The sequence below is a fragment of the Xenopus laevis genome, chromosome 7S (genome assembly GCF_017654675.1).
Source record: "Xenopus laevis strain J_2021 chromosome 7S, Xenopus_laevis_v10.1, whole genome shotgun sequence".
Taxonomy (NCBI): Eukaryota; Metazoa; Chordata; class Amphibia; order Anura; family Pipidae; genus Xenopus; species Xenopus laevis.
Window position 1 is genome coordinate 63,550,935 of NC_054384.1, and position 26,608 is coordinate 63,577,542.

Sequence of the window (26,608 nt, forward strand, 5' to 3'; positions counted from 1 at the left end):
CCCTCCTGTGAATCTGTGCCCCTTTTAATACAGCTCAAGACCTTGTTTGACCTTGCAAATGCTGACTGGCATTGCTTGCTACAGCCAAGTTTCATATCTACAAGGACTACAATGATTTGTCTAGTGAGTCCCATTAAGGGTTTAAGTGGCTGACATATTTTTACCCCTCAGGTGCAAGACTTTGCATTTATCAGCACTGAATCCCATATGCCCCTTAGCCACCCCACTTAGCTCATCATAAAAAGAAATACAATTTGTCTGACATGACCTATCCTTCATAAAGGCATGCTGATTGCTTCTCATAATGTCATTTACTAGGACAACATTTTGAATGTGATCCCTTAACAAGTCTTTAAGTAATTTGCCCACCACAGATGTTAAACTTAGTGGCCTATAATTACTAGGCTGAGCTAGTAATCCCTTTTTCAATACAGGAATTACATCAGCTCCAAATCATAGGTATCATACCAAAAGCGAGTGTGAGAAAATCAGAATTAAAGACCAGTCAAAAACTGAACTAAGCTCCCTTAGTTCTCAACACCTTCTTCTGGGAAACACACCAGTTTATTTTCCAGCTTTTAAATGGCACAGTCACTTAACTGAAGAAGTCCCTAACTAGACTTGGCCCCTTGTGGACTACCAGCAAAACAAAACAAAGCTTTGGGCTCACTCTGTACTCTTTCCTGTTAGTTCAGCCTCCTGGCTGTGCTCATAGTCTTACCCAGACTCTCAATCCAGAACCTTGACCAGCTCATGGTCCTGGTCAACTCCTACTTTGTGCAGAAGCAGGCAGCACCCCAGCTCCTCTGGGTGTTCCCAACACAGCCAGGTATACTACCTGCTGTGCCCTGCTGAGAGACACTCCCTAATACTCCAAGTACCCATAAATATTGTTACCACAGGACAGCTTCCTGTGGAAGGTGAGCTCCAATACCCGTACTGGATTTGGGGAATGGAGCGTCTGGCTTCTACCATCTTTAAACAGAAAAACCTTTCCTGGAGCATATCTCAATCACTGGGGGTAAATCAAAAGCCAAACACTCCTTTTTACAGATTTCTGTGGTCACTCACACACACATTGGTAAGCAATAAATACTTCTGTTTTTGTTGAGCCTAAGAACACTTTACCATAACGCATACAAAATATTTTTATAATTAGCACAAGATGTATCTAGATGTATAATCTGTATTTTGCATGCCATTGTTCTTTTCCTCTTGAGCTGTAATAGGTAACAGCTTTCACTGAAACAGGGAAAAGGTATCAGTGACTCAGTGCTTTTGACAAAGCTGTTTGTTCATTGCGCAGCACTTATAGTAAGATTAAGACAGCTAACATACGTACAGGTTTCACAGAGAAAACAAAGGCACACAATTCCGAACATGTTACAAAAACACCTGCTATTTTTTTCAGTTGGTCTCATTTTCTTCAAAGGTAAGAGATATTAACTCATAATAATTATTCTTATAAGACTATTAAAGTATTTGTTTATTAGTGAAGAAAACTTTCATATAGTTCCACTGTGAGTATCTAGTTGGGTATTTCAGACTGCCACAAAGGTGCAAACATTTTTATTGCCTTTTAAAGTAAATGTCATACTAATACTAAAATCTGAGGGTAGCTGCGTGGGTGTGTGTGAAATGTGTAAATGAAAATGTATGTTTGAGTGTGAAGGGGGTGTATTAGCTTTATGTAAAAAATCAAAAATCATTTGCTAAATATTATATAAGTAAAATGTAAAAATGACAGCACTGATTTTAAATTAATGAAATACATATTTTGGGGCTTGACTTTCTCTTATAGATAGAGAATTTGTTTTGATGTAGTTGGAATTATTCATAGATGATGACTGTAGATTCCTCCTAAACGAAAGTACAAAAGTGACATACGTGCCCAGGTCTAATACGTTTTAAATAGTGTCATTCACGGCCTTAAAATAAACTAACTGGACAGGAGGGAAAGGTTAAACCTTCTGATGTTAAGTATAGAAATTGTTTTTCATTAGACATATTTATCTCTGCGTATATGGAAAGATCTACAGAAATAATTCTCTGTGACATTTTGGGTAAAAAATAAGAAACATCAGACATATTGCTCAAGAGATTTTCATATTCCACAGATGGAAAGTCTTTGCACATATATAGGCTCACTTATGGTGTGGAAAACTGTTGATAGAACTCTAAATAAAGCAGCAAACACTGATGAACACACATGACACAATGAAATACACAATAAATACATAAATTCTCTCATTTTTTAATCTTTACTAGTTTAATCTGGACTAGTTATAGTCCATATAACTCTTCCATTTTTCCTCCTGGCTCTCCAAAGTAGAAAGCCAAAACATTGGTAGGGAAAAAAAGCTCTGTTCTAGAAACAAATGCATTATTGTCTCCATTATTGTCTCCATTAGTGATCAAATGAGAAAAGCTATGTGACAGTACACAAAGCAGTTAATTCTTTGTGCCAAGAATTGTTGAACGGTGTTCAACAAACATTATCCATATCTAATGTTACTGGACTATGGCTCCTAGCATGCATAATTCTCCATAATATTTTATAGTATTTCAGAGTTGTAAGTCCACTTTTATTTGCTTAAGTCAAAAATAATATAAATGCCCTTATTGGCATGACAGTGACATCATGTAGGCCTCGATATGAATACAATGTTTTGTGGTCCCACCAATTTACATTGTATTTCAATGGGTGCTTTTCCCTAATTTTACATCATGCTTTCCTGGATTTTACACCAACTTTTTTCCTGATGTTCCCAAAACAACTGATTCCATGGTCCATAACTGTCTGGAAAATTTGTTAATCCTATTGCCAAGCAAACCGGAACATATTTTTTATAGGGACCAATGAAACCCTTTTGTAAACTATAATAAGCATATTAGAGGTTCAACGTGGATTTCTATTAGCACAAAAGCACTGAAGGTCACATGGCAAACTAATTTATACAGGTTAAAGGAAATCCTTGATGATTAAAATCCTCTAATTTTACAGTAGAGGTATATTATTTGTATATAGTCATTATATTTTATCATGTGGCTAAGCACCGGTTAGAAATAAATATGCAAATATATATAAATATGAATTCTTTTACATCTAAAATATTAAAAGTGAAATGAAATGTATATGAAAATTGTAAATATATGAATTGGAATTGGTAGCATATCTACTAAGAGCCAAAAGGATTTTTACTTAAAGGAGAAGGAAAGGTTAAAACTAAGTAAGCCTTATCAGAAAGGTCCATCTAAATATACCAGTAAACCCCCAAAGTAGTGCTGCTCTGAGTCCCCTGTCAAAAGAAACACTGCATTTCTTTCCTTCTATTGTGTACTCATGGGCTTCTGTATCAAATTTCCTGCCTTCATCTTAAACCTCATTGCCCTGGGCAAGAGCATGCTCAGTTTGCTCCTCTTCCCCACCCCCCTCCCTTTTCAACTGTAATCTGAGCGCAGAGCAGGGAGAGACTCAAGCAGGAAGTGATGTCACACCATGTTAATACTGCAGCTCCTATCCTAAACAAACAGAGAGTTTTTAGAGCTTTTTACTCAGGTATGGTAAAACATTCTACAGAATAAATATAGCATTCTAGCTTGCACTATTGCAGCTAATCTATTGGCAATAAAATGCCTCCGTAGCTTTCCTTCTCCTTTAATGTGAATATAATTTCAATTTATGAATACTCAAATGTGAGACAAAATATTTTACTTTTTTTGTGCAATTTAACAAATTATTTTTTTTCAAATCCTTCCTCAGGGTTTTCACTCCTAACAGTGTCCACCTACATTTTACAAAACTATTCCATTTAAAATTCGCTTCTTGTTTGTTCCATTAGGAAACAATACAGTTTTGCATAGGAAAGAACTGTAAAAAGTAAATAGTGAAAACCAAAAATTTCACAGTCAAACATAGCGAATAGGTTGAAATTCAGAAACTGTTTTTTTCAGAATGTCAGTAAATATCTGAATAGATATTGAATTCTTTGTGTTTTCAGATGTTGTTATTACAGTGGATGTCACTATACCAGAAAGCACTGTGGTGGGAAAAACTGGTTCAAATGTACTCTTACCCTGTATATACAGTTCCACTCCTGCTTCTCAGTTTGTTCTTGAATGGTGGTTTGCCCCTGGCAACACAGCACCATCAGATGGACAACAGGTAAGGGTTTATCATTTTTTTCCACCATTTACATTGGGCTGTTAATTCAGTTGTAATTAGAGGAAAACTATACCCCCAAACAATGTAGGTCTCTATAAAAAGTTATTGCATAAAACAGCCAATATGTAAAACCCTGCTTCATGCAAACAACCCATTTTCATAATAATATACTTTTCTAGTAGTATGTGCCATTGGGTAATCATAATTAGAAAATTCCCATTTTAAAAAATAAGGGCCATCCCCCTGGGATCGCACGATTCACTGTGCACACAAACAAACCAAACTAACTATACTTCTTAGGTCACATGAGCCAATTAACAGACAGAGTTGTGTCTTTTGCTTCCACACTTCTTCCTGTTACCGTTAGAGCTGTAGTATTTCTGGTCAGGTGATCTCTGAGGCAGCACAGAGACCATCATGAAATTAGGGTTCAAGGCAAGAGATGTAAAAGGGTAATATTTACTTAAATATATATTCCAGTTTGGTAAGATTCTTTAATATGCCACTTAATATGATATAAACTATCTGTTGCTTAAGTATTCATTTTGGGGGTATAATTTTTCTTTAAGAAAAGTGGTATAATTTGCCAAACACAAGCACAAGTACAACATAGCTGAAATTGTTATTCAGAAAGGTTCTATATACACTCGCTTGTACCTACACAACAAATCGTATGAAATGAACTGCCACTCCAGTAAATAAACAATTTCCATTAATATTGGCCCCAGCAAAATGCAAATTCATTTTGGACCTGATTTACCAACACAGATGCTCATTTGCGCCTGCATTCATAATTTGGGTCTTCTTTCAGGGACCCACAATTATGGTGGAATTCTGGGAAATAATGTTACAATGTTGGTACATTTTGTGTTTGTAAAAGAGATGTCGGGATTACAGGTATTTGGACCTGTTATCCAGAATGTTTTGGGTCTGGGGTTTTCCAGATAATGGATCTTTCCATAAATTGGATCTCCATACCTTACATCTAGTAAAATCATGTAAACATTAATTAAATCCAATAGATTTATTTTGTCTCAAATGAGGATTAATTATATCTAATTTAGGATTAAGTACAATTTATTTCTGTATTATTATAAAGAAAAATTATTTAATTTTTAAAAATGTGAATTATTTGGATAAAGAGGGGTCTATGGGAAAAACCTAATTTGGAGCCTTCTGAATAACGGGTTTCTGGATAACCGATCCCATACCTGTATAACCATACATCTCTCCGGCTCAAATATATATATAAAACTCCTTTCATTCTTTCATTCCATCCCTCCTTCAGAATTTTTGTGCAGATTTAAAGGGATCCTGTCATTGGAAAAAACTGAATAGTGCTGCTCCAGCAGAATTCTGCACTGAAATCCATTTCTCAAAAGAGCAAACAGATTTTTTTATATTCAATTTTGATATCTGACATGGGGCTAGACATTTTGTCAATTTCCCAGCTGGCCCTGGTCATGTGACTTGTGCCTGCACTTTAGGAGAGAAATGCTTTCTTTCAGGCTGCAGTTTTTTCTACTCAATGTAACTAAAGGAGTCTCAGTGGGACATGGGTTTTTACTATTGAGTGTTGTTCTTAGATCTACCAGGCAGCTGTTATCTTGTGTTAGGGAGCTGTTATCCTGGTTACCTTCCCATTGTTCTTTTGTTTGGCTGCTGGGGGGGGGAAGGGAGGTGGTGATATCAGTCCAACTTGCTTTACAGCAGTAAAGAGTGATTGAAGTTAATCAGAGCACAAGTCACATGACTTGGGGCAGCTGGGAAATTGACAATATGTCTAGCCCCATGTCAGATTTCAAAATTGAATATAAAAAAATCTGTTTGCTCTTTTGAGAAATGGAGATCAGTGCAGAATTCTGCTGGAGCAGCACTATTAGCTGATTCATTTTGAAATGTTTTTTTTTCCAATGACAGTATCCCTTTAATGTAATTAATGCCGTGCAACCTCCCAGAAAAAAAGAACCATATGCCTGCAAAGTAGATAAGTTACAGAAGTTAAAATATGGCTACAACATTAAAGAGGAAACAAAAAATGTTTTGCTCGTTTTTAAGTATAGTTCCCAGAAGCCTTGGGGAAATTTGCTCTACAAGTTACATCTTCATTGGACCTTCCCCCTCAAAATATTTTATTTATGATTCATTATATTTATTTTGTCAGCTGACATCTGGATTCCATGTTTTTAATACATCCTATAATTAATTGAGTTCTTCTACTGAATGTATTTAGACATTCAATAAACTGATTTAGGCAATGTTTTCTCCCAACAGGGTTGAGTAGAACCCATAAACTTGAAATGAATAGCATGCTGGTAATTCTGTGTAAACTGTAGATTCCATCCATGGAGCGTTAAAAATGCTTTAAATGTAAAGAGCATTTCCCAATTTCATGTATTTCTGTTATAGATGTATTACTATTCCAATGGAAAAACCTACAAACCTGGATCGCAGTCTGAAAGACTAAGTACTTCGGTGACTCCACCAATTACAGGAATTGCATCAATTCAATTAAATAATATCATATCATCTGACAGTGGTTCCTATGTGTGCCAAGTAAACAACCCGCCGGATTTCAGAGGCACTGGCTCAGGAATTGTGAAACTCATAGTTCAAGGTAAGTTTATAATGACATTCTGATTCAAAACACACCCTGAAGGTTGGAATCTAGTTTCTATTTCGAAAGGGAATGTAAACACTGTAGCTCATCCAAATATATGGTTGTAGTTTAGCAACACTGGTGATGAATCCATAGAGAGAGGGGCACAAAACTTTCATAGCAGTTTTCCTTGGCCCAAATGTTTTGAGATTGCGGCTAGCATCATACTATATTATATTGGTGAGGGTTAATGCATGCTGGCTAGTTTAATGTAAGAAAATCAAGATTGTTAAAGCCTGGCTTGTTATTTGTTAAAGTAGTCATCCCTGGAAGCAATAAAAACATAAAACGTACACCTAGGTAGCACAATATATCTTCTTCAACTATAGTTAAAAATCAACAGGCAAAAATTTTGGAGAGCTGGTTGGAGATGATAGGAAGGCTTTTGGGGAAGGTTTATGCCCTGTCAAAAGAATTCACATACTGTACCTAAAACTAACTATTTTTCATCTCTAATCTCTTCCGCCATAATACAGATGAAAGAGGATTTTCTAATTAGCTATTAGAGCTATGTAAATCATCTCCTAGTTATTTTCACAGGAGGATCCTCTTGAATCAATCATGTTGCAGGTAATTTATCAAGGGTGGAATTTCGAGTTTATGGGAGTTTCTAAAAACTCGCATAAACTCAAAATTCAAAAAAATAAAATAAAAAACGACCAATCGAAATTTAGTAAAAAACTTGAATTTTTTTAAATTCGGGTGAATAGGATCGACCTGCAAACTGGAAATGAATTTGCATTGAATCCAATTCGATTCAAGTTTTTTTACAAAAAAAAAGTTCACCAAATGACTTCAAATTCATTGTAGGAGGCCCCCCCTAGGATAAAACACCAATTTGGCAGGTTTTAGATAGCGAATAGTCAAATTTGAATTCTTAAAGGTACAGAACATGATCAATTTTGAAATTCGAATTTAGATTTTTTTATTTAACTTTAATTTGGACTATTCCCTAGTCGAATTACACTAAAATAAACTCAAAATTTGAATTTGAAAATTTTAATTTTTAGTTTGATCCTTGATAAATCTGCCCCTTAAAGGCCACTTTATCAATTTTCAAATTCTAATTTTTCAATATTGCATTGCTCCATTTATTTTTACAAATTCCACTGTTTAAAAAACTCGAAAAAACCCCCAAAAACAATATATCTTAAGTTTTGAAAATCCACCTCCCCTTGACTTCTATAGAACCATGCCAGGCTTTAGAATTTTAATTTTTAGAATTTTTTTATAGAATAATAGCAGATTTTTACCACAATTTCCTCTCTTCAAATGCGAATCTAGCCTTATATGTGAACATATATATTTTACATAGCACAGAACACCTTAACACCACTATATATACACCCTAAAACCCAAAATTAAACAGTAAGCTTTCTGAGAAAAATGACTAAAGTGGCAACTTTCAGAAATGACTATAGATTATAAATTGGTGTACCATTGCACATTCACTATGGGGGTTATTTACTAAACTCAGAATGCAAAAATTATGAAAAATGAGTAAAATCTGACTTTTAAAAAAATCACAAATTTTTCGGAATTTATTAAACCTCAAGGATGGAAAAGCCAGAATCTGAAAATCCGGCATCTCGGACCTGTTGAGGTTGCATATAAGTCAATGGGAGAAGTCACAATGATTTTTTGATGTGCGCTGAGTTTTTGGCAATACCCGATGTTTTCTGAGTTTTTGGGGAAAATTCTGAGTTTCCGGGTGAAAAATCCCAAAAAAAGTCATGAAAATCAGATTTTTGACAATTTTTCCAGATTTTTTCCCCGCAAACAGAAAATATTGAGATAAATTTTATAATTTGCTCCCATATGGGGGAAATTAATATGTCACTAACAGAAAGAAAATAATCTCAAACAATTTTGCCTTTGTGAAAAGGTAACAAACATTTTGCAAACTCTTTACCCCTCACAAAACAGTAGGATAGCGATTGTGAATTTTATAGTTTGTAGTTTTTACACCTTCAGGCATGTGTTAAAATCGCACAATTAAGATTTGCAGTGCAAGAAAAGTCTAATATAGGAATATACATTGTAACATGCAAATTTTTATTCTTATTTGTGCATAAATTTGTTCTCTTTGTAAATTGTATTACATCCCCACCCTTAGTTTGTTATTGTTGGCACTGCATGCTAGAATGTCTGTTATTGACAGGAGTACATTGAGTTTCTATGATATTAATTAAAGCTGTGCTTTTTTATTTCAGTTCCACCATCTACCCCAACATGCCAGTTGAATGGAAAAGCCATAGCTGGAAGTGATGTAACACTGATGTGCAGTTCCACTGAAGGTTACCCAGCTCCAGTTTATTCATGGACTTATGCAGGATCCAAGTTATCATCCTTTCCTAGCATGATGGAAAGTAAGTTGGAGTTTTTGGATTTTGGGACAGTGGTTTATTTAATTAGAACTCTCCTTTTGCGGTTGCTTACATATGAGATGGTGATGCATTTGGGCCAGCTGTTCACATCACTGACTTCTTTGAAACTGAAAAAAATTGCTCTGGCTGCACCTGCATCAAAGCCCAGATGTGAATGTGCCTTAATTCTTACAATATGTTCTGTTCTGAAGAAAAACACATTATTTTACATGTCAACACCCACTGGTATAATGATTTCTCATAGAGGAAGTGTAGAAGTTTCAGAGTATTGTGTTATATATTTAGCATAAATAAATTGCACTTTGAAACTAGCTTTTGATAAAAACACAAGTACAGGTACTATAATTGTGAGAGACCGGGGAAGTTTATCATGCATTTCCTTTAAAACCACTTACATTATATATTGCTAACATATTTAAATGGTTATATTCATGCCAATGACACAACAATGTAAACAGTATCCATGTACACTGGCAGACTATTTATTCCTATCCTGTACTTTACTGTCTTCAATTAAGGAACATTATGAACATTTATTAACAGAAAAACATGGCAAATTGGGCTTATTTCAGTTTAGTAAAAGACTCTCTCTTGCCCTGTGAAGCTAACCTGGAGCTAACAGGGCCCAGTGCTCCTCCTGCTCATCTGTGCTTGGACCAGGTGTGAGTCCGGGAGCTCATGCGTAGAAGAAATAATTGTGCTCTCTACACTAAAAGCAAAGCACTTCCAGTAGAAAAGAAACTGAAATTCAGCACTAAAATTTCCCCTGGGACTATCTGCCACCAAGTGGGGGGCCTTGGCTTAACCTTGACTCATGGAAAGAACACATGTTGCCGCTAGGGATGCACCGAATCCAGGATTCGGTTCGGGATTCGGCCAGAATTTGGCCTTTTTCAGCAGGATTCAGATTCAGCTGAATACTTCTGCCCGGCCGAGCCGAATCCGACTCATAATTTACTCCTAATTTACCTATGCAAATTAGGGGTGGGTAATCACGTGACTTTTTGTAACAAAACAAGGAACTAAAAAATGTTTTCCCCTTCCCACCCATAATTTGCATACGCAGATTAGAATTCGGATTCGGTATTCACGAAGGATTCAGGGCTTCGGCCGAATCCAAAATAGTGGATTCGGTACATCCCTAGTTGCCGGCGAGTGTGGTAGTGAGCCTGGTAATACTGTAACTACCCTAAAGTACTCAGTCGACTTGAAATCAGAGGTAATAGGGTCAGACTAATGCTCCTTGTCCTGCCTCCAGGTTAAACTTTATAGGGATGATTTATTAAATATTGCTCTTGGGAATACTAAAGAATTACCAGTAGTTCAACATTTCCCCTATTTATCAAAACCCTCCTGACTGCCAGAACCAAAAGAATACATTCATGAAATCTAATACTTGTGTCCATTCAGTAGTATGTTTTTTGCTATTTGAGCAGTAGTAAGCTCTTCTTCTCTACTGAGTAACCAGCACTGCTCAAATATTACCATGAAGCAGACCATGCTACAAGCCTCATTCTAATATTTTGTTGCCCAATGCAAAAAATGGAGTGTGTGGGTAGCTACACATTGAGAGGAAAGGAGGGCTGCTCTTGCCACTATTCCTAATATTTCTTTCTGGGGTGATCTGGCCTTTCTGCATTATGCTACTGACTAAAAGCAACCCAAAATTCCAAGTGTGCCAAGATTTCATGAATTGATATCAGTTTTAACATATTTTGTTTCTTAAAACAGATGAAATAAGTGGAAGCCTCCTTATCACCAACATTTCATGAATTTATATCAGTTTTAACATATTTTGTTTCTTAAAACAGATGAAATAAGTGGAAGCCTCCTTATCACCAACATTTCACAGGCCAATTCCGGAATTTACCAGTGCGTGGCAACAAATGATATGGGGACAGCAACATGCGACGTGACAGTCTCTGTTACAAGTAATATTTTCCATTCTAACTATTCACCTGTTTATTTTTGTCAATGGTAATGATACCTAGAAAAATATGAATAAATGTGTGAGTAAGACCCAAGACAAGAGCAAATAAAATTATTGGGTATATTGATTTATGGCATTATGAATTATTGATTGATGATGGCTATAATATCATTATTTGTAACTAACATTGTTTATATTTTTATATATTTTAAATTTTTTTATATTTTAATAACACTATTTTCACAAATCTAAAGGCCATTTTCAGTAATATACAGAAAATATAAAACCACATTGCATAGGGCTATATTCCATGCAGATAATAATGGTTCCTGGACCCCTTACATATATTTATAGTTATATTTTACTTTGCAGGAGGACAGCATGGAATTTAGGGTGAGGGAATTTTATATTCAGTGTTTGTTTGACATCTAGTATTGGAGGAGCATTTTATAAAAACTATTGTGCTTAAGTTTGTTATTTTCTGGAAACTCTACTATAATTTAATTGAATGCAGTTTCAGCAGTGGATAGTGATGTAACCTGAAGGTGGCCATACATGGGCAGATCTAAGCTGTCGAATCAGCAGCTTATTTTATTTTATAGAGTTTGGCCACTTTAAGAGCCACAAAAACTTATAGGAATCAAGCTCAAGTCTGCCCTCAAGTCAGCTTACAAACGGTCAGAAGTACGTGGTTCTAACTCACAATGAGGTACAGCTATGAGACCTGTTATCAAGAATGCTCGGGACCTGGGGTTTTCTGGATAACGGATCTTTCCATAGTTTGGATCTTCCTACCTAATGTCTTAAAAAATCTTTTAAACTTTAAATAAACCCAATAGGCTGTTTTTTCTTCCACTAAGGATTAATTATATGTTACTTTGGAACAAGTACAAGGAACTGTTTTGTTATTACAGAGATAATGAAATCATTCTTTAAAATTTGTATTATTTTGATAAAATTAGGTCTATGGGAGACTTTCCATAATTTGGAGCTTTCTGGTTAATGGGTTTCCGGATAACGGATCACATTCCTGTAGTAGAAAATAATGTTAAGCACTAAACCTAGTTTACCTAGCCAAACCCTAATAATAGCCTTGGTATAGTTGCCAGTGATTTTTAAAGCAAAAAAATGCGGCAGGTATCACTAGCGTATCAAAAAACTAGAAAAGTTTAAATAATTTATTAATTGTATGAAGGCTCTAGATACTGAATTTTAATATCCTATCCCTGCCCACTTTAAAGAAGATAAAGACATGAACAGAAATTGATTGATCAGAACCATGTATCCTTTTAACTCAGATGCAAAGGAATCTGAAATGTGATAAAGTGTACATCACGGCGCTGAGACTGTTTAGATGACTATCCATCCCAGATCTAATGGATCCAGAAGATTATGCCCTGAGAAAATGAATGCTACGAGCTTAGTTTTATGGAAATTATTTAACATCACAGAGAAACATATTTATGAAACAATGAACTATGATGATGTGCTCAATATGTTACGAGGCACTAAGCCAGCTTCAGATTGCTTACTGTATGCTACCTGTCTTTGGCAGGCTGCAGAGCCTTATGTCGAGTGCAAGTTATAATTAACATGTATTATGGTTTCCTGCCTAGAAATTACCCTTAACAAGTACATTGGTTAAAGGCCTTCATACAGACAAGACTAGAGATGTCGCGAACTGTTCGCCGGCGAACTTGTTCGCGCGAACATCGGGTGTTCGCGCTCGCCGGAAGTTCGCGAACGTCGCGCGACGTTCGCCATTTTGGGTTCGCCATTGTTGGCGCTTTTTTTTGCCCTCTCACCCCAGACCAGCAGGTACATGGCAGCCAATCAGGAAGCTCTCCCCTGGACCACTCCCCTTCCCTATAAAAACCGAAGCCCTGCAGCGTTTTTTCACTCTGCCTGTGTGTGCTGAAGAGATAGTGTAGGGAGAGAGCTGCTGCCTGTTAGTGATTTCAGGGACAGTTGAAAGTTTGCTGGCTAGTAATCGTTTTGATACTGCTCTGTTATTGGAGGGACAGAAGTCTGCAGGGGTTTGAGGGACATTTTAGCTTAGGTAGCTTTGCTGGCTAGTAATCTACCTTCTACTGCAGTGCTCTGTATGTAGCTGCAGTGGGCAGCTGTCCTGCTTCTGATCTCATCTGCTGACTGCTGCAATAACAGTAGTCCTTGTAAGGACTGCTTTTATTTATTTTTTTGTTGTTTTACTACTACTACTACTACTACTACTATAAGAGCCCAGTGCTATTAGTCTAGCAGTGTTGGGGAGTGGGACTGGTGTGCTAATCTGCTGCTCCTAGTAGTTCAGCAGCACCAACTTTAATTTTTTTTTTTAATATTCATTTTTTTTTTATTTTACTTTTTTTATTTTACTACCGCTGTAGTAGTGTATAAGTTGACCTTTTAGGCATTATTTGCCCTGTAGGCATTATTTGCACACTGTTTTCTTCAACCCGCCATCGAGCTGTGTGACCTTGTTCCCATTCTGTCTAAATATCCATAATATTACCGTCTCCAGAAAAAACACCGGAGTCACTTTTTTCAAGCAGCCATAATATATTTTACGTAATCCGTATCCACCGCTGTAGTAGTGTATACGTTGGCCTTGTAGGCATTATTTGCACACTGTTTTCTTCAACCCGCCATCGAGCTGTGTGACCTTGTTCCCATTCTGTCTAAATATCCATAATATTACCGTCTCCAGAAAAAACACCGGAGTCACTTTTTTCAAGCAGCCATAATATATTTTACGTAATCCGTATCCACCGCTGTAGTAGTGTATACGTTGGCCTTGTAGGCATTATTTGCACACTGTTTTCTTCAACCCGCCATCGAGCTGTGTGACCTTGTTCCCATTCTGTCTAAATATCCATAATATTACCGTCTCCAGAAAAAACACCGGAGTCACTTTTTTCAAGCAGCATTCATATATTTTACGTAATCCGTATCCACCGCTGTAGTAGTGTATACGTTGGCCTTGTAGGCATTATTTGCACACTGTTTTCTTCAACCCGCCATCGAGCTGTGTGACCTTGTTCCCATTCTGTCTAAATATCCATAATATTACCGTCTCCAGAAAAAACACCGGAGTCACTTTTTTCAAGCAGCCATAATATATTTTACGTAATCCGTATCCACCGCTGTAGTAGTGTATACGTTGGCCTTGTAGGCATTATTTGCACACTGTTTTCTTCAACCCGCCATCGAGCTGTGTGACCTTGTTCCCATTCTGTCTAAATATCCATAATATTACCGTCTCCAGAAAAAACACCGGAGTCACTTTTTTCAAGCAGCATTCATATATTTTACGTAATCCGTATCCACCGCTGTAGTAGTGTATACGTTGGCCTTGTAGGCATTATTTGCACACTGTTTTCTTCAACCCGCCATCGAGCTGTGTGACCTTGTTCCCATTCTGTCTAAATATCCATAATATTACCGTCTCCAGAAAAAACACCGGAGTCACTTTTTTCAAGCAGCATTCATATATTTTACGTAATCCGTATCCACCGCTGTAGTAGTGTATACGTTGGCCTTGTAGGCATTATTTGCACACTGTTTTCTTCAACCCGCCATCGAGCTGTGTGACCTTGTTCCCATTCTGTCTAAATATCCATAATATTACCGTCTCCAGAAAAAACACCGGAGTCACTTTTTTCAAGCAGCATTCATATATTTTACGTAATCCGTATCCACCGCTGTAGTAGTGTATACGTTGGCCTTGTAGGCATTATTTGCACACTGTTTTCTTCAACCCGCCATCGAGCTGTGTGACCTTGTTCCCATTCTGTCTAAATATCCATAATATTACCGTCTCCAGAAAAAACACCGGAGTCACTTTTTTCAAGCAGCATTCATATATTTTACGTAATCCGTATCCACCGCTGTAGTAGTGTATACGTTGGCCTTGTAGGCATTATTTGCACACTGTTTTCTTCAACCCGCCATCGAGCTGTGTGAGCTTGTTCACATTTTGTCTAAATATTGATAATATTATCGTCTCTAGAAAAACCACTTGAGTTACTTTTTTTCAAGCAGCATTCATATATTTTACGTAATCCGTATCCACCGCTGTAGTAGTGTATACGTTGACCTTGTAGGCATTATTTGCACACTGTTTTCTTCAACCCGCCATCGAGCTGTGTGACCTTGTTCACATTTTGTCTAAATATTGATAATATTATCGTCTCTAGAAAAACCACTTGAGTTACTTTTTTTCAAGCAGCATTCATATATTTTACGTAATCCGTATCCACCGCTGTAGTAGTGTATACGTTGACCTTGTAGGCATTATTTGCACACTGTTTTCTTCAACCCGCCATCGAGCTGTGTGACCTTGTTCACATTTTGTCTAAATATTGATAATATTATCGTCTCTAGAAAAACCACTTGAGTTACTTTTTTTCAAGCAGCATTCATATATTTTACGTAATCCGTATCCACCGCTGTAGTAGTGTATACGTTGACTTTGTAGGCATTATTTGCACAGTGTTTTCTTCAACCCGCCATCTAGCTGTGTGTATTATCGTTTCCAGAAAAACCAACTGAGTTTTTGTTGTTGTTGTTGTTTTTTTAAAAATAATGCCAGGCAAAGGCAGGCCGCCACGCAGAGGCCGTGCTAGGGGCCGTGCTGCTATGCAATCCTGTGGCCCTAGCAAATTGCCCAGTTTTAAAAAGCCAATGACCCTGAACTCCCAAAATGCTGAAGAGGTAGTTGACTGGCTTACACAGCACACCCCATCCTCTACCGTTTCTAACTTTACCACAACATCCTCCTCATCCTCCACTGCTATGGCCACCCCACGTAACACTTCCTCCACCACCGGTGCCCCTTCTTCACTGGGGTCAGAGGAGTTATTTTCCAATGAGTTTCTTGAACTGAGTAATGCGCAACCATTATTGCCAGAAGAAGATGAAGGAGATGAGGACCTTACACCAGATTTAATTCTGGCAGAGAACACGATAGAGATGGACATAATGAGTGATGAGGAGGAGGTCCCCGCTGCTGCTTCCTTCTGTGATGTGTCAGAAGAAATTGATGCATCTGAGGAGAATGATGATGAGGAGATTGATGTTTTGTGGGTGCCTAGTAGAAGAGAGCAAGAGGAGGGTAGTTCAGATGGAGAGACGGAGAGTCAGAGAGGCAGTAGGAGAATAAGACTTAGAAGAAGCAGGGAGGACAGCCCGCAGGGATCAGTAGGGCAACAACATGTATCGGCACCTGTGTTCAGCCGGCCAACGCACCCGCCATTGCCGCCAATACCGCCAACTCCGCCAACTTCTACTGTTACCGCCAGATCGCACACTTCCAAAAAGTCAGCAGTGTGGGATTTTTTTAATGTGTGTGCCTCTGACAAAAGCATTGTAATTTGCAATGAGTGCAGTCAGAAACTGAGCCTTGGTAAGCCCAACAGCCACATAGGTACAACTTCTATGCGAAGGCACATGAGCGGCAAGCACAAAGCACTTTGGGAGCAACACCTCAAAGGCAACAGGCAAACTAAAAGCCACACTCCTTCTGGTCCAGCATCTTACTGCTCTACCTCTGCTCTCCTTGACCCGTCTGAACCACCCTCCACTCCGCCTTCCACCTTGACCACCTGTTCCCATTCCCAGTCATCTGCCACCAGCCAAGTTTCTGTGAAGGCCATGTTTGAGCGTAAGAAGCCAATGTCTGACTGTCACCCCCTTGCCCGGCGTCTGACAGCTGGCTTGTCTGCACTCTTAGCCCGCCAGCTTTTACCATACCAGCTGGTGGACTCTGAGGCCTTCCGCAAATTTGTAGCAATTGGGACACCGCAGTGGAAGGTACCCAGCCGCAATTTTTTTTCTAAAAAGGGAATACCACACCTGTACCAACATGTGCAGAGCCAAGTTACCGCATCTCTGTCACTTAGTGTTGGGCCAAAGGTCCATATGACTACTGACGCATGGTCCTCCAAGCATGGTCAGGGCAGGTATGTCACCTACACTGCCCACTGGGTGAACTTGGTAATGGCTGGGAAGCAGGGAATGGGTAGCTCAACAACAACAGTGGAGTTGGTGTCACCGCCACGGATTGCACGCGGTTCTGCCACCACCTCTACTCCTCCATCGCTCTCTACCTCGTCTTCTTCTTCTTCTTACTCTGCTGCTGGGTCCTCCTTCTCCTCCTCCACACCTGTGCACCCCCAGCTCCCCCTAGGCTATTCGACGTGCCAGGTACGCCGTTGTCACGCTGTCTTGGGGATGACGTGCCTGGAAAGCAAAAACCATACCGGATCTGTACTCCTGTCATCTCTGCAGTCACAGGCCGATCGGTGGCTGACCCCACACCAACTGCAGATCGGAAAAGTGGTGTGTGACAATGGAAGCAATCTGTTGGCAGCGTTGAGACTAGGCAATTTAACACATGTGCCCTGCATGGCACATGTGTTAAATTTAATAGTCCAACGTTTTGTCTCCAAGTACCCAGGATTCCAGGACGTTCTCACCCAGTCCAGAAAGGTGTCGGCCCATTTCAGACGTTCCTACACAGCCATGGCACGCCTTGCTGACATTCAGCAGCGCTACAACATGCCAGTCAGGCGTTTGATTTCTGACAGCCAGACTCGCTGGAATTCAACGCTCCTTATGTTGGAACGTCTGCTGCAACAACAAAGGGCCGTCAACGAGTACCTTTTTGAACTGGGTGGTAGGACTGGATCTGCACAGCTGGGGATTTTTTTCCCCCGTTACTGGGTGCTTATGCGCGATGCCTGCAGGCTCATGCGACCTTTTGAAGAGGTGACAAATATGGTCAGTCGCACCGAAGGCACCATCAGCGACCTAATACCCTTCGCTTTCTTCCTGGAGCGTGCCGTGCGACGAGTGACAGATGAGGCTGTAGACCAGCGTGACGAGGAGCTGGAAGCGCACGATTTCTGGTCGGAATCACCAGAACGAACCCAGGCACCTGCTGCAACGCAGGGAGAGGTGCCAGAAGTGGAGTCAGAGGAGGAAGGTGGCTTTGTGGAGGAGGAGGAGGAGGACCAACAGGAGCAGGCTTCCCAGGGGGCTAGTGGTGACCTTTTGGGGACCCCTGGTCTTGTACGTGGCTGGGGGGAGGAGACCGTGGATGATGCAGTCCTTGATAATGAGGAAGCGGAGATGGATAGCTCTGCATCCAACCTTGTGAGAATGGGGTCTTTCATGCTGTCATGCCTGTTGAAGGACCCCCGTATCAAGAGGCTTAAGGAGAAGGACCTGTACTGGGTCGCAACGCTACTAGACCCTCGGTACAAGCATAAAGTGTCAGAAATGTTACCAACATACCACAAGTCCGAAAAGATGCGGCATTTACAAACCAGCCTGCAAAACATGTTGTACAATGCTTTTAAGGGTGATGTCACTTCAGGAACTCATCAACATTCCAGGGGCAGAGGTGCCAGTAATCCTGCCACGAGCACACCTGCAAGGACAAAGCCCTTTGGCCAGTCTGTAACGTCAGACATGCAAATGTTTTTCTGTCCAAGGCAGCGCCACAACCCTTCTGGATCCACCCTCAAAGAACGCCTCGACCGGCAGGTAGCGGACTACCTGGCATTAACTGCAGATATCGACACTCTGAGGAGCGATGAACCCCTGGACTACTGGGTGCGCAGGCTTGATCTGTGGCCAGAGCTGTCACAATTTGCCATGAACCTCTTGTCTTGCCCAGCCTCAAGTGTGCTCTCAGAAAGGACCTTCAGTGCAGCAGGAGGGATTGTAACTGAGAAGAGAACTCGCCTAGGTCACAAAAGTGTCGATTACCTGACCTTTATTAAAATGAATGAGGGGTGGATCTCGGAGGGTTACTGCACGCCGGAAGACTTGTTCTGACTTCTATGCAGCTGTCCTTCTCTTCAAGCCTCATGACTCCACACACAGCTGTCCTTTAGCGTCCTCCTCCTCCCTCCGCCACCGTTACAAACTAGGGTGCAAACCCTACTGGTTTAATTTTTTCTGGCCTCTGTGCTTCAGTGGCTGCAACAATGCTACAAAAAACGTATGCAAAAATATTTTCTGCATTTATATGGCATAATTTTTCTGGCACTGTGCTTCAGTGGCTGCACCAAAAAAATGTTATTTTTCTAGCATTTATATGGCATAATTTTTCTGGCACTGTGCTTCAGTGGCTGCACCAAAAAAATATATTTTCGCATTTATATGGCATAATTTTCTGGCTCTGTGCTTCAGTGGCTGCAACCAAAAAATATATTTTCAGCATTTATATGGCATAATTTTTCTGGCCTCTGTGCTTCAGTGGCTGCAACCAAAAAAATTATTTTCAGCATTTATATGGCATAATTTTTCTGGCAACTGTGCTTCAGTGGCTGCAACCAAAAAAAATGCTATTTCAGCATTTAATTGGCATATTTTTTCTGGCCTCTGTGCTTCAGTGGCTGAGGCCAAAAAATACTGGGCAAACTAATGCTGAACAATGTCAAGCAACGTTGACCTCTGTAGGCATTGTTTGCACATCAGTCATTTTTTTGCCGCAGCCACTGAAGCACAGAGGCCAGAAAAAATATCCATATAAATGCTGAAAAATAGTCTTTTTGCCATACGTTGACTCAACGTATATGGCAAAAAATGACTATTTTCAGCATTTACGTGACATATTTTTTCTGGCAACTGTGCTTCAGTGGCTGCAACCAAAAAAACTGGGCAAACAATGTCTACAAGGTCAACGTATGGCGAAAAATTACTATTTTCAGCATTTATATGGCATATTTTTTCTGGCAACTGTGCTTCAGTGGCTGCGTCCAAAAAAACTGGGCAAACAATGTCTACAAGGTCAACGTATGGCGAAAAATGACTATTTTCAGCATTTATATGGCATATTTTTTCTGGCAACTGTGCTTCAGTGGCTGCGTCCAAAAAAACTGGGCAAACAATGCCTACAAGGTCAACGTATGGCAGTTGTTTAAAGAGAACAGTAGATTACTAGCCAGCAAAGCTACCTAAGCTAAAATGTCCCTCAAATCCCTGCAGACTTCTGTCCCTCCAATACAGAGCAGTATCAAGCAGATTACTAGCCAGCAAACTTACTATCATCTGTCCCTGAAATCATTTACAGCTCTCCCCCTACACTATCTCTTCCAAGCACACACAGGCAGATTTTTCAGATACATTTTTGCCCTTGATCCCCCTCTGGCATGCCACTGTCCAGGTCGTTGCACCCTTTAAACAACTTTAAAATCATTTTTCTGGCCAGAAATGTCTTTTCTAGATGTTAAAGTTCGCCTTCCCATTGAAGTCTATGGGGTTCGCGAACCGTTCGCGAACCGCTCGCATTTTTGCGCAAGTTCGCGAATATGTTCGCGAACTTTTTTTCCGACGTTCGCTACATCCCTAGACAAGACTGACGTTTAATGTGTGTAAGAGGAACACAGGAAAAAAAATCCCTTTCTGTTTCCAGAGGAAAAACACAGCCCAGACCACAGACAGGATTGATGCATAAAGCAGCACAGTGTTTTCTTACCTAGGCTATATGTATGCTTTGCTGTTCATGAAGAAGCATTCCAGAATTAGATGCTGGGCAGAAGATACATCTGGAGATTCTGGAATCACAGCTCAAAATTATAGAGCAATTTGCTAATGAACATTGGGGGTTATGTGCTAAAATCCGAATGCAAAAATCCCGAAAAATTTGTGATTTTTTTTGTTATAAAATCTGACTTTTAAAAAATCATGAATCAGAATTTATTAAACCCCGAGGATGGAAAAGTCAGAATTTGAAAATCTGGCATCTCAGACCATTCGAGGTTGCATATAAGTCGATGGGAGAAGTCCCAATGATTTTTTGATGTGCACTGGGTGTCATGCAAAATCCAGAGAATAGTGAAAATCAGATTTTTTCCTCACAAAGCAAATTTTACGGAAAATGTAATAATAAATAAGCGTAAAAAACCCAGGTGGATTTGATCGGAGTTTGTAGCAGAAAATGTTGAAATAAAATTGGACTTTGATATATAACCCCCTAAGTGTGGGGCAAGGTGTAAAGTGCAAAATATGGTATTACAGTTTTGCACCCTGCACCACACTTACCACTGCAGACACAGGTCTTTGCACTCCAAAATGAGTTTCTGATGTGAATGCATTGCTGCCTGTGTTTAGAGCATTCATTGCTTTTTCCCATAACTTGTGTGTGTGTCATTCACGCACATTTAGTTTGGGAGTGTTGGAGGGTGCAAGGTGCAGCAGATCCCTGTCCAAAATTTCTCCTTAGTGTTTAGGGATTAGGATTATACAGTACAAAAAGCAATTTGCAAAAACCCAGGACCAAAATGCAAGAGAACTGGGATGTGCTAGCCAGCAAAAATTTGAGCAAACAATTGCCAAGTCGTGGGCAGGCTTGGGTTGAACAATTCCGATCTTCCTGCCCATGACCTCACACTGCTAGTTTCCAACGGCTGCAGCCTCTATTTAAAGCCTCCCTCCTGCCCTCTTTTGTGACATCAGAGATGGGTGGGTTGGGCAACGGGTCTATAAATAGAGCTGCCTCACCAGGCACCAGGTTCAGGTTGGGAGATAGGGTTAGGTTCCTATTTTTGTCAACCCGCAAATCAATAAAGAGGACTAACAGGTACAAAAAAAACTCATTCTGGAATCAATTTTGTCTGGGGTCAGACATTACTTGCTGCAATTAATTTTAATAACAGGAAAATGCCTTCCTCTGCATTTTCTTGAATTATTGATACTGTAGAGAGAGAGAAAGGCAGACAGACAGGTGGATAGATATGGAATGATAGAAATGTATTTACCACTTATAAGTTGGTCATGTTATGTAAGAGGACTGACACTTGGCATTCCAGTACTATATATTTCCTCTAAAACAGTGAATGGATATGATGCCTATTTTCATTACTATACTTCTACATTGTCACTTAGAGCAGTTTCTGTTGAAATAAATACATAATTATCAATCACTGAGCTGTTCTGCAGAGGAAACAGCTGGTGAAAGCTAGGAACCAGCAATGAACAGGAGACCTCAGATTTTTTTTATTTTCCAACTGCTGAATAACCAACATGACTGCTTATTTCTTTTTCAGACGCTGCTGATGCCGGAACAATAGCAGGTGTTGTCGTGGGAGTTTTGTTGGCAATACTGTTGATTGTAGCTGTAGCCATTTATATATTATGTTACAGAAGAAAACAGAAGAAGTCTCAGAAACCTGATTACCCTGGCAATGAAATAAGGTAAGTTAACTGCATAAAAAGGGGGTGTTATGTGACAATGTAAAATAGGAAGGATTTTTAAAAGGATAGCTGATGACAACACAATTAAGAAGTTTTATTGCTCACTGCTTACTCGGGGCTTCTAAATTAGAAGCGGAGGCACACTGGTGAATATACTTCAGGGATACTGCAAAAGTTCTGATTGTTAGACATTGACAAAATTTTCTTTAGTCATCTGAAATTTAAAACATCAGATTATAGGAGTCAAAGACATCTGGCAGCCATTTTTGTCAGTACATGATTCTCCATACTTCTACTTATCTCCATCTAGGTTGCGTCAGCTTTGCTATATAAGGAGACACACATACAAAGTACAGGGAACACATAAGTAAGGGAGCCCTGTAATTAACACCTGCTTTGATGAGGTGTTCCCTATAGAAGTCCCTATACATGTTGCACCTACATAAGCAATTGACTTGAACCTAATGAATCTCACTCTAACAGAGTAGTGGAAATGATGCACTTTGGCAATCAAAACATGAGAGTGGTTTGCAGGCAAATTTAACATTTAAGCCAACTTAACATGGACAGCAGTTATACTGTAATTCTGGTAAATAACACAGTACTTGGGATACAAAACATGGCAGATTGCATTACACTTCTAAAATAAACCTCAAGGATTACAAATAAATACCAATTGCTTTACCTTTGGTGTCCATTGCCTACATAATACCAATTGATTTTAATTGCAAATTCTCAGCAGCAGTATTGAGAACTACCACCTATCACATTTTATGCACCCCAATGCATATCACGTGGTGTGAGAAAGGATTTGGAGAATTGTTTTGCTCACTGGAACATTCCTTACATTGTATTATCTTATACTTACTATGGGAGTCATCCACTGCACCAAACTTTACATACTGGAAATCTGATAAACCTTGCCCCTACCTTTTTATAATTTAGCTTAACTAAGTAGGGGTTGTCTGGATGAGGCCTCTCAACAGCTGATCACACTATGGCCTATGATCAAAAAACTAGCCAAAACTTTTATATAATGTTATTTAATTTGATGCTTTTTGCCTACTTCATCTAGAATCTCCTCTCTCTTCCCATTACTCATATTTCTCTCTCTCTCCACTCTATCCATTTAGTTTCCATTGTACATTCCATGGATCAGTTCAGTTGGAAATGTCAAGTATAAATAAAAATGTTTAAAAAAAGAATGCAGGTCACCTTGAAATGACTTGGCCCTTATTTATATTGTTACAGTCCAACCTAGAAATGGAGAGGGGGTTCCCCAAAACACAATTCACATAGTTTACTATCCATGCATCGAACGTAGACACCATAGCTTAATATCTTTATTAGCTTGGTCTTCCCTTACTTTGGTACTGAGATCTGCATGTGCTCAGTGCACTCTAGACACAATCAATTATTATTATTATTATTATTATTATTATTAACATGTATTTTTATAGCACCAACATATTTTGCAGTGCTGCAAATTGTTTTTATACAAAAGAACATTCAGAATTACATACATAGCGAAACAAAACTGAAACGAAAAGTTGAAGGCCCTGTGTAAATGAGCTTACAATCAAAAAGGGAATGATTTGAGACTCAAGGTGTGGGAGTGGGCAATATCAGAAATAAGCAAGGTGAATGGGGTAGCATAAGGTATTGCGTTTGGTAGCTAAACAGAATAAGGGTAGGCTTCTCTAAATAAATATGTTTTAAGAGATCATTTGAAAGCAGAAAGTTTGGGAGAAATTCAGATAGACCGCAGGAGAGAATTCCAGAGGAGGGGTGCAGCCCCTGCAAAGTCTGTGTGGAGGTACTGTAACTACAATATTCCAAAAACTTCACAAATATTAGCAATCCGCTGACACTAGTGCCATTCCCTATGCTGGTCCTGATTTTTATATGCAACTAATTGGGAACACAGAGCCTGACTGAGTGGTTAATCAATTAATTAGTGATCAGAGTAGAACAAAGAACCAAGTTTTGGGGCTCTAATAATATTTCTTGTTCACTGAGGAGAGGACACAGAAGGCACAGGAGTTTACACTACAACAGCTACAGTATATGATGTCATTATTGGGGGAAAAAGGTTCTGTGATGATTTATGTAACTCTCGGAGGCATGGCTATTTACTGTCTAGGGATCCATTATCTCTTATAATTGTATGCAAGTAAATATAATTTGTAGCCTTATTCTTTCTAAGGCCATTTGATTTAATATGTGTAAATCTCAAATACAGTTTTTTTTTCTAATTTAATCTTTTAATGTTAACACAACTGCTTTCTTTTTTTTTTAATAACACAAAGGGAAGATGCAATGTCACCAGGGATGCATGATGGCAGAAGATCCAGCCAAACAGATTCCTTCCTGTCAAACAATGCAACAAGAAGGCATGACAGCATGGTTGTTTAATATAAAGCTTAAAAAGGACATTTAAACATTTAAAGGAGATGTATGGGCATTGGGAACAATGAAAAAACCCTAATCTTGTAGGCAATAATGAATAATATATGGTGCTGGTTTCACTTTGGGCTAAAAGTGAATATTATACAGTCCCTGTAGAAATAACTGGACTTGCTGTGTTTTTCTTGAAGACTTTTCGCCAGTCATCCAACTGGCAGGCACGTTTCACGTTCCAATGCCGCGTCAGAGCGGATGGAGGAGGGGCCGCATCGCTAGTGCAGTGAGCGCTATTGCGCTTGCTGCACTAGAAGAGCCAAATTTCCGTTTTAAAAAACGGAAATTCGTCTCTTAAAGTTACCAGAGGCGGCTTTTTGCCGTCCTTGGTAACTGCCTGCTCCGTGCTGCCTGAGGATTCTCACCTTGCCTCATGGCCGGAGCGGCCCTGCCAACTGGCTTTCTCAATTCAGAATGACTTGTAAATAAGATCTTTCTGGAAAAAATACCCTGGAGTGTTGCTCCAATAAGCAAAATCTGTTTATCATAATCTGCAAGGATGTTATGAAGTTAGATGTTGATTGTATTAGCAAGATTGGAGCTTTGAGGTGTTATTAAACCTTCCAGATAGAGGTGCCAAAACAGCATTGTATGTGGCAGACAATAGACGTCGCACCCCCCTGCCTCTATATTTAAACTTGGTTTTTCAGTTTTTACATATATGGCTTCTTGTAAAAACCAGTTGGATGACTAGTAAAATGTCTTCAAGAAAAGCACAGCAAGTTGATTTGACTTATTTCTACAGATATGCCATGACCTGGATGAATGGGAATCTTCACAAACAAGTGAATATTATCTTTAAAAATGACCTCTTTATTGGAGCTCCCTGTATATCTGCTATGGTCACTGTCGATGTTTCAAATGAGGGGTGGGCATGTCCTAACAGAAGCACAGTAGGAAAGGGATATCCAATCACAGCCCTGCATTCACACAGGGTTCAGTTCCCTATCAGGTCAGCCCAGCTGTTGATTGGTTGCTATCCTACAGTGCAGTGTGCTGAGCGCTGCCGGCTCCAATAAACATCCTGGAAGGCAGCAGGAAGTGGAACAGATGGGCAGGACTAGTTGGTTTTTTTTGCAGAAATTTCAATAAATCAGCCCAAACACTACTTGTTAACAACAATATTCTCTTGCTGCGCACCACTTACTTATTTGCTCGTACAGGGTGCATTCATTCCGAGACTGCTTCCAAGTCCAACATACCTAAAAGATGCGTGTAAGGATGAAGCGCACCAATTTTTTCAGCAATTTTGTCTTGATCACATTTACTTGTAGAAATTCAAAGCACAGGCTTTCGGGCACAATCCCTTCCATTGCACCTGAGTTTTAAACACAATATTATCCTTAGGAATATTATATCCTTAGGAAATAGGATTTCCTTGATTACAGATTACCTAAACTACAGGTTCGGGGCACGGCACCCGGGCCATCTTGTCAACTCAGTAAGTGTAAGCTCTGCTGACATATATAATATATTCCATAAAGTCCAATTGGTTGTTCATTCAAGTGTCGGACCTGGGGTTTATACACCTAGGTCAATTTTCCTACTCGGTGAGCTATTACCTAGTAGTTGTTTTTTCTGTCACTGTCATTTTTAAGCACAACTAAAGTTTGTTGCTTTAGACAATTGGATGAGATTTAATGATTTTAGATTGGAGCCAGCCATTTTCTTCCTTGTTATGTATATTATATCCTTATACAAATAAAATCCTATTTAAATTTTTTTTTTTTTTTAAAAAAAAAAAAATCTTCCCAGATTAATGGCAACAATTTAGGAAAATGTCTTGTCTGAATTTGACTATT

General features: G+C 39.2%; 1 protein-coding gene across 1 annotated transcript; it reads left to right on the plus strand.

The window, feature by feature from the left end:
- Positions 1-1,321: 1,321 nt before the first annotated feature.
- On the plus strand, positions 1,322-25,516 carry LOC121396430 (V-set and immunoglobulin domain-containing protein 2-like). The gene is made up of 7 exons (XM_041571324.1): positions 1,322-1,432; positions 4,002-4,165; positions 6,575-6,782; positions 9,038-9,193; positions 11,023-11,142; positions 22,199-22,346; positions 24,656-25,516. Exons 1-7 carry the CDS (start codon positions 1,381-1,383, stop codon positions 24,759-24,761), a joined length of 954 nt encoding a protein of 317 aa, XP_041427258.1. The 5' UTR covers positions 1,322-1,380; the 3' UTR covers positions 24,762-25,516.
- Positions 25,517-26,608: the final 1,092 nt, after the last annotated feature.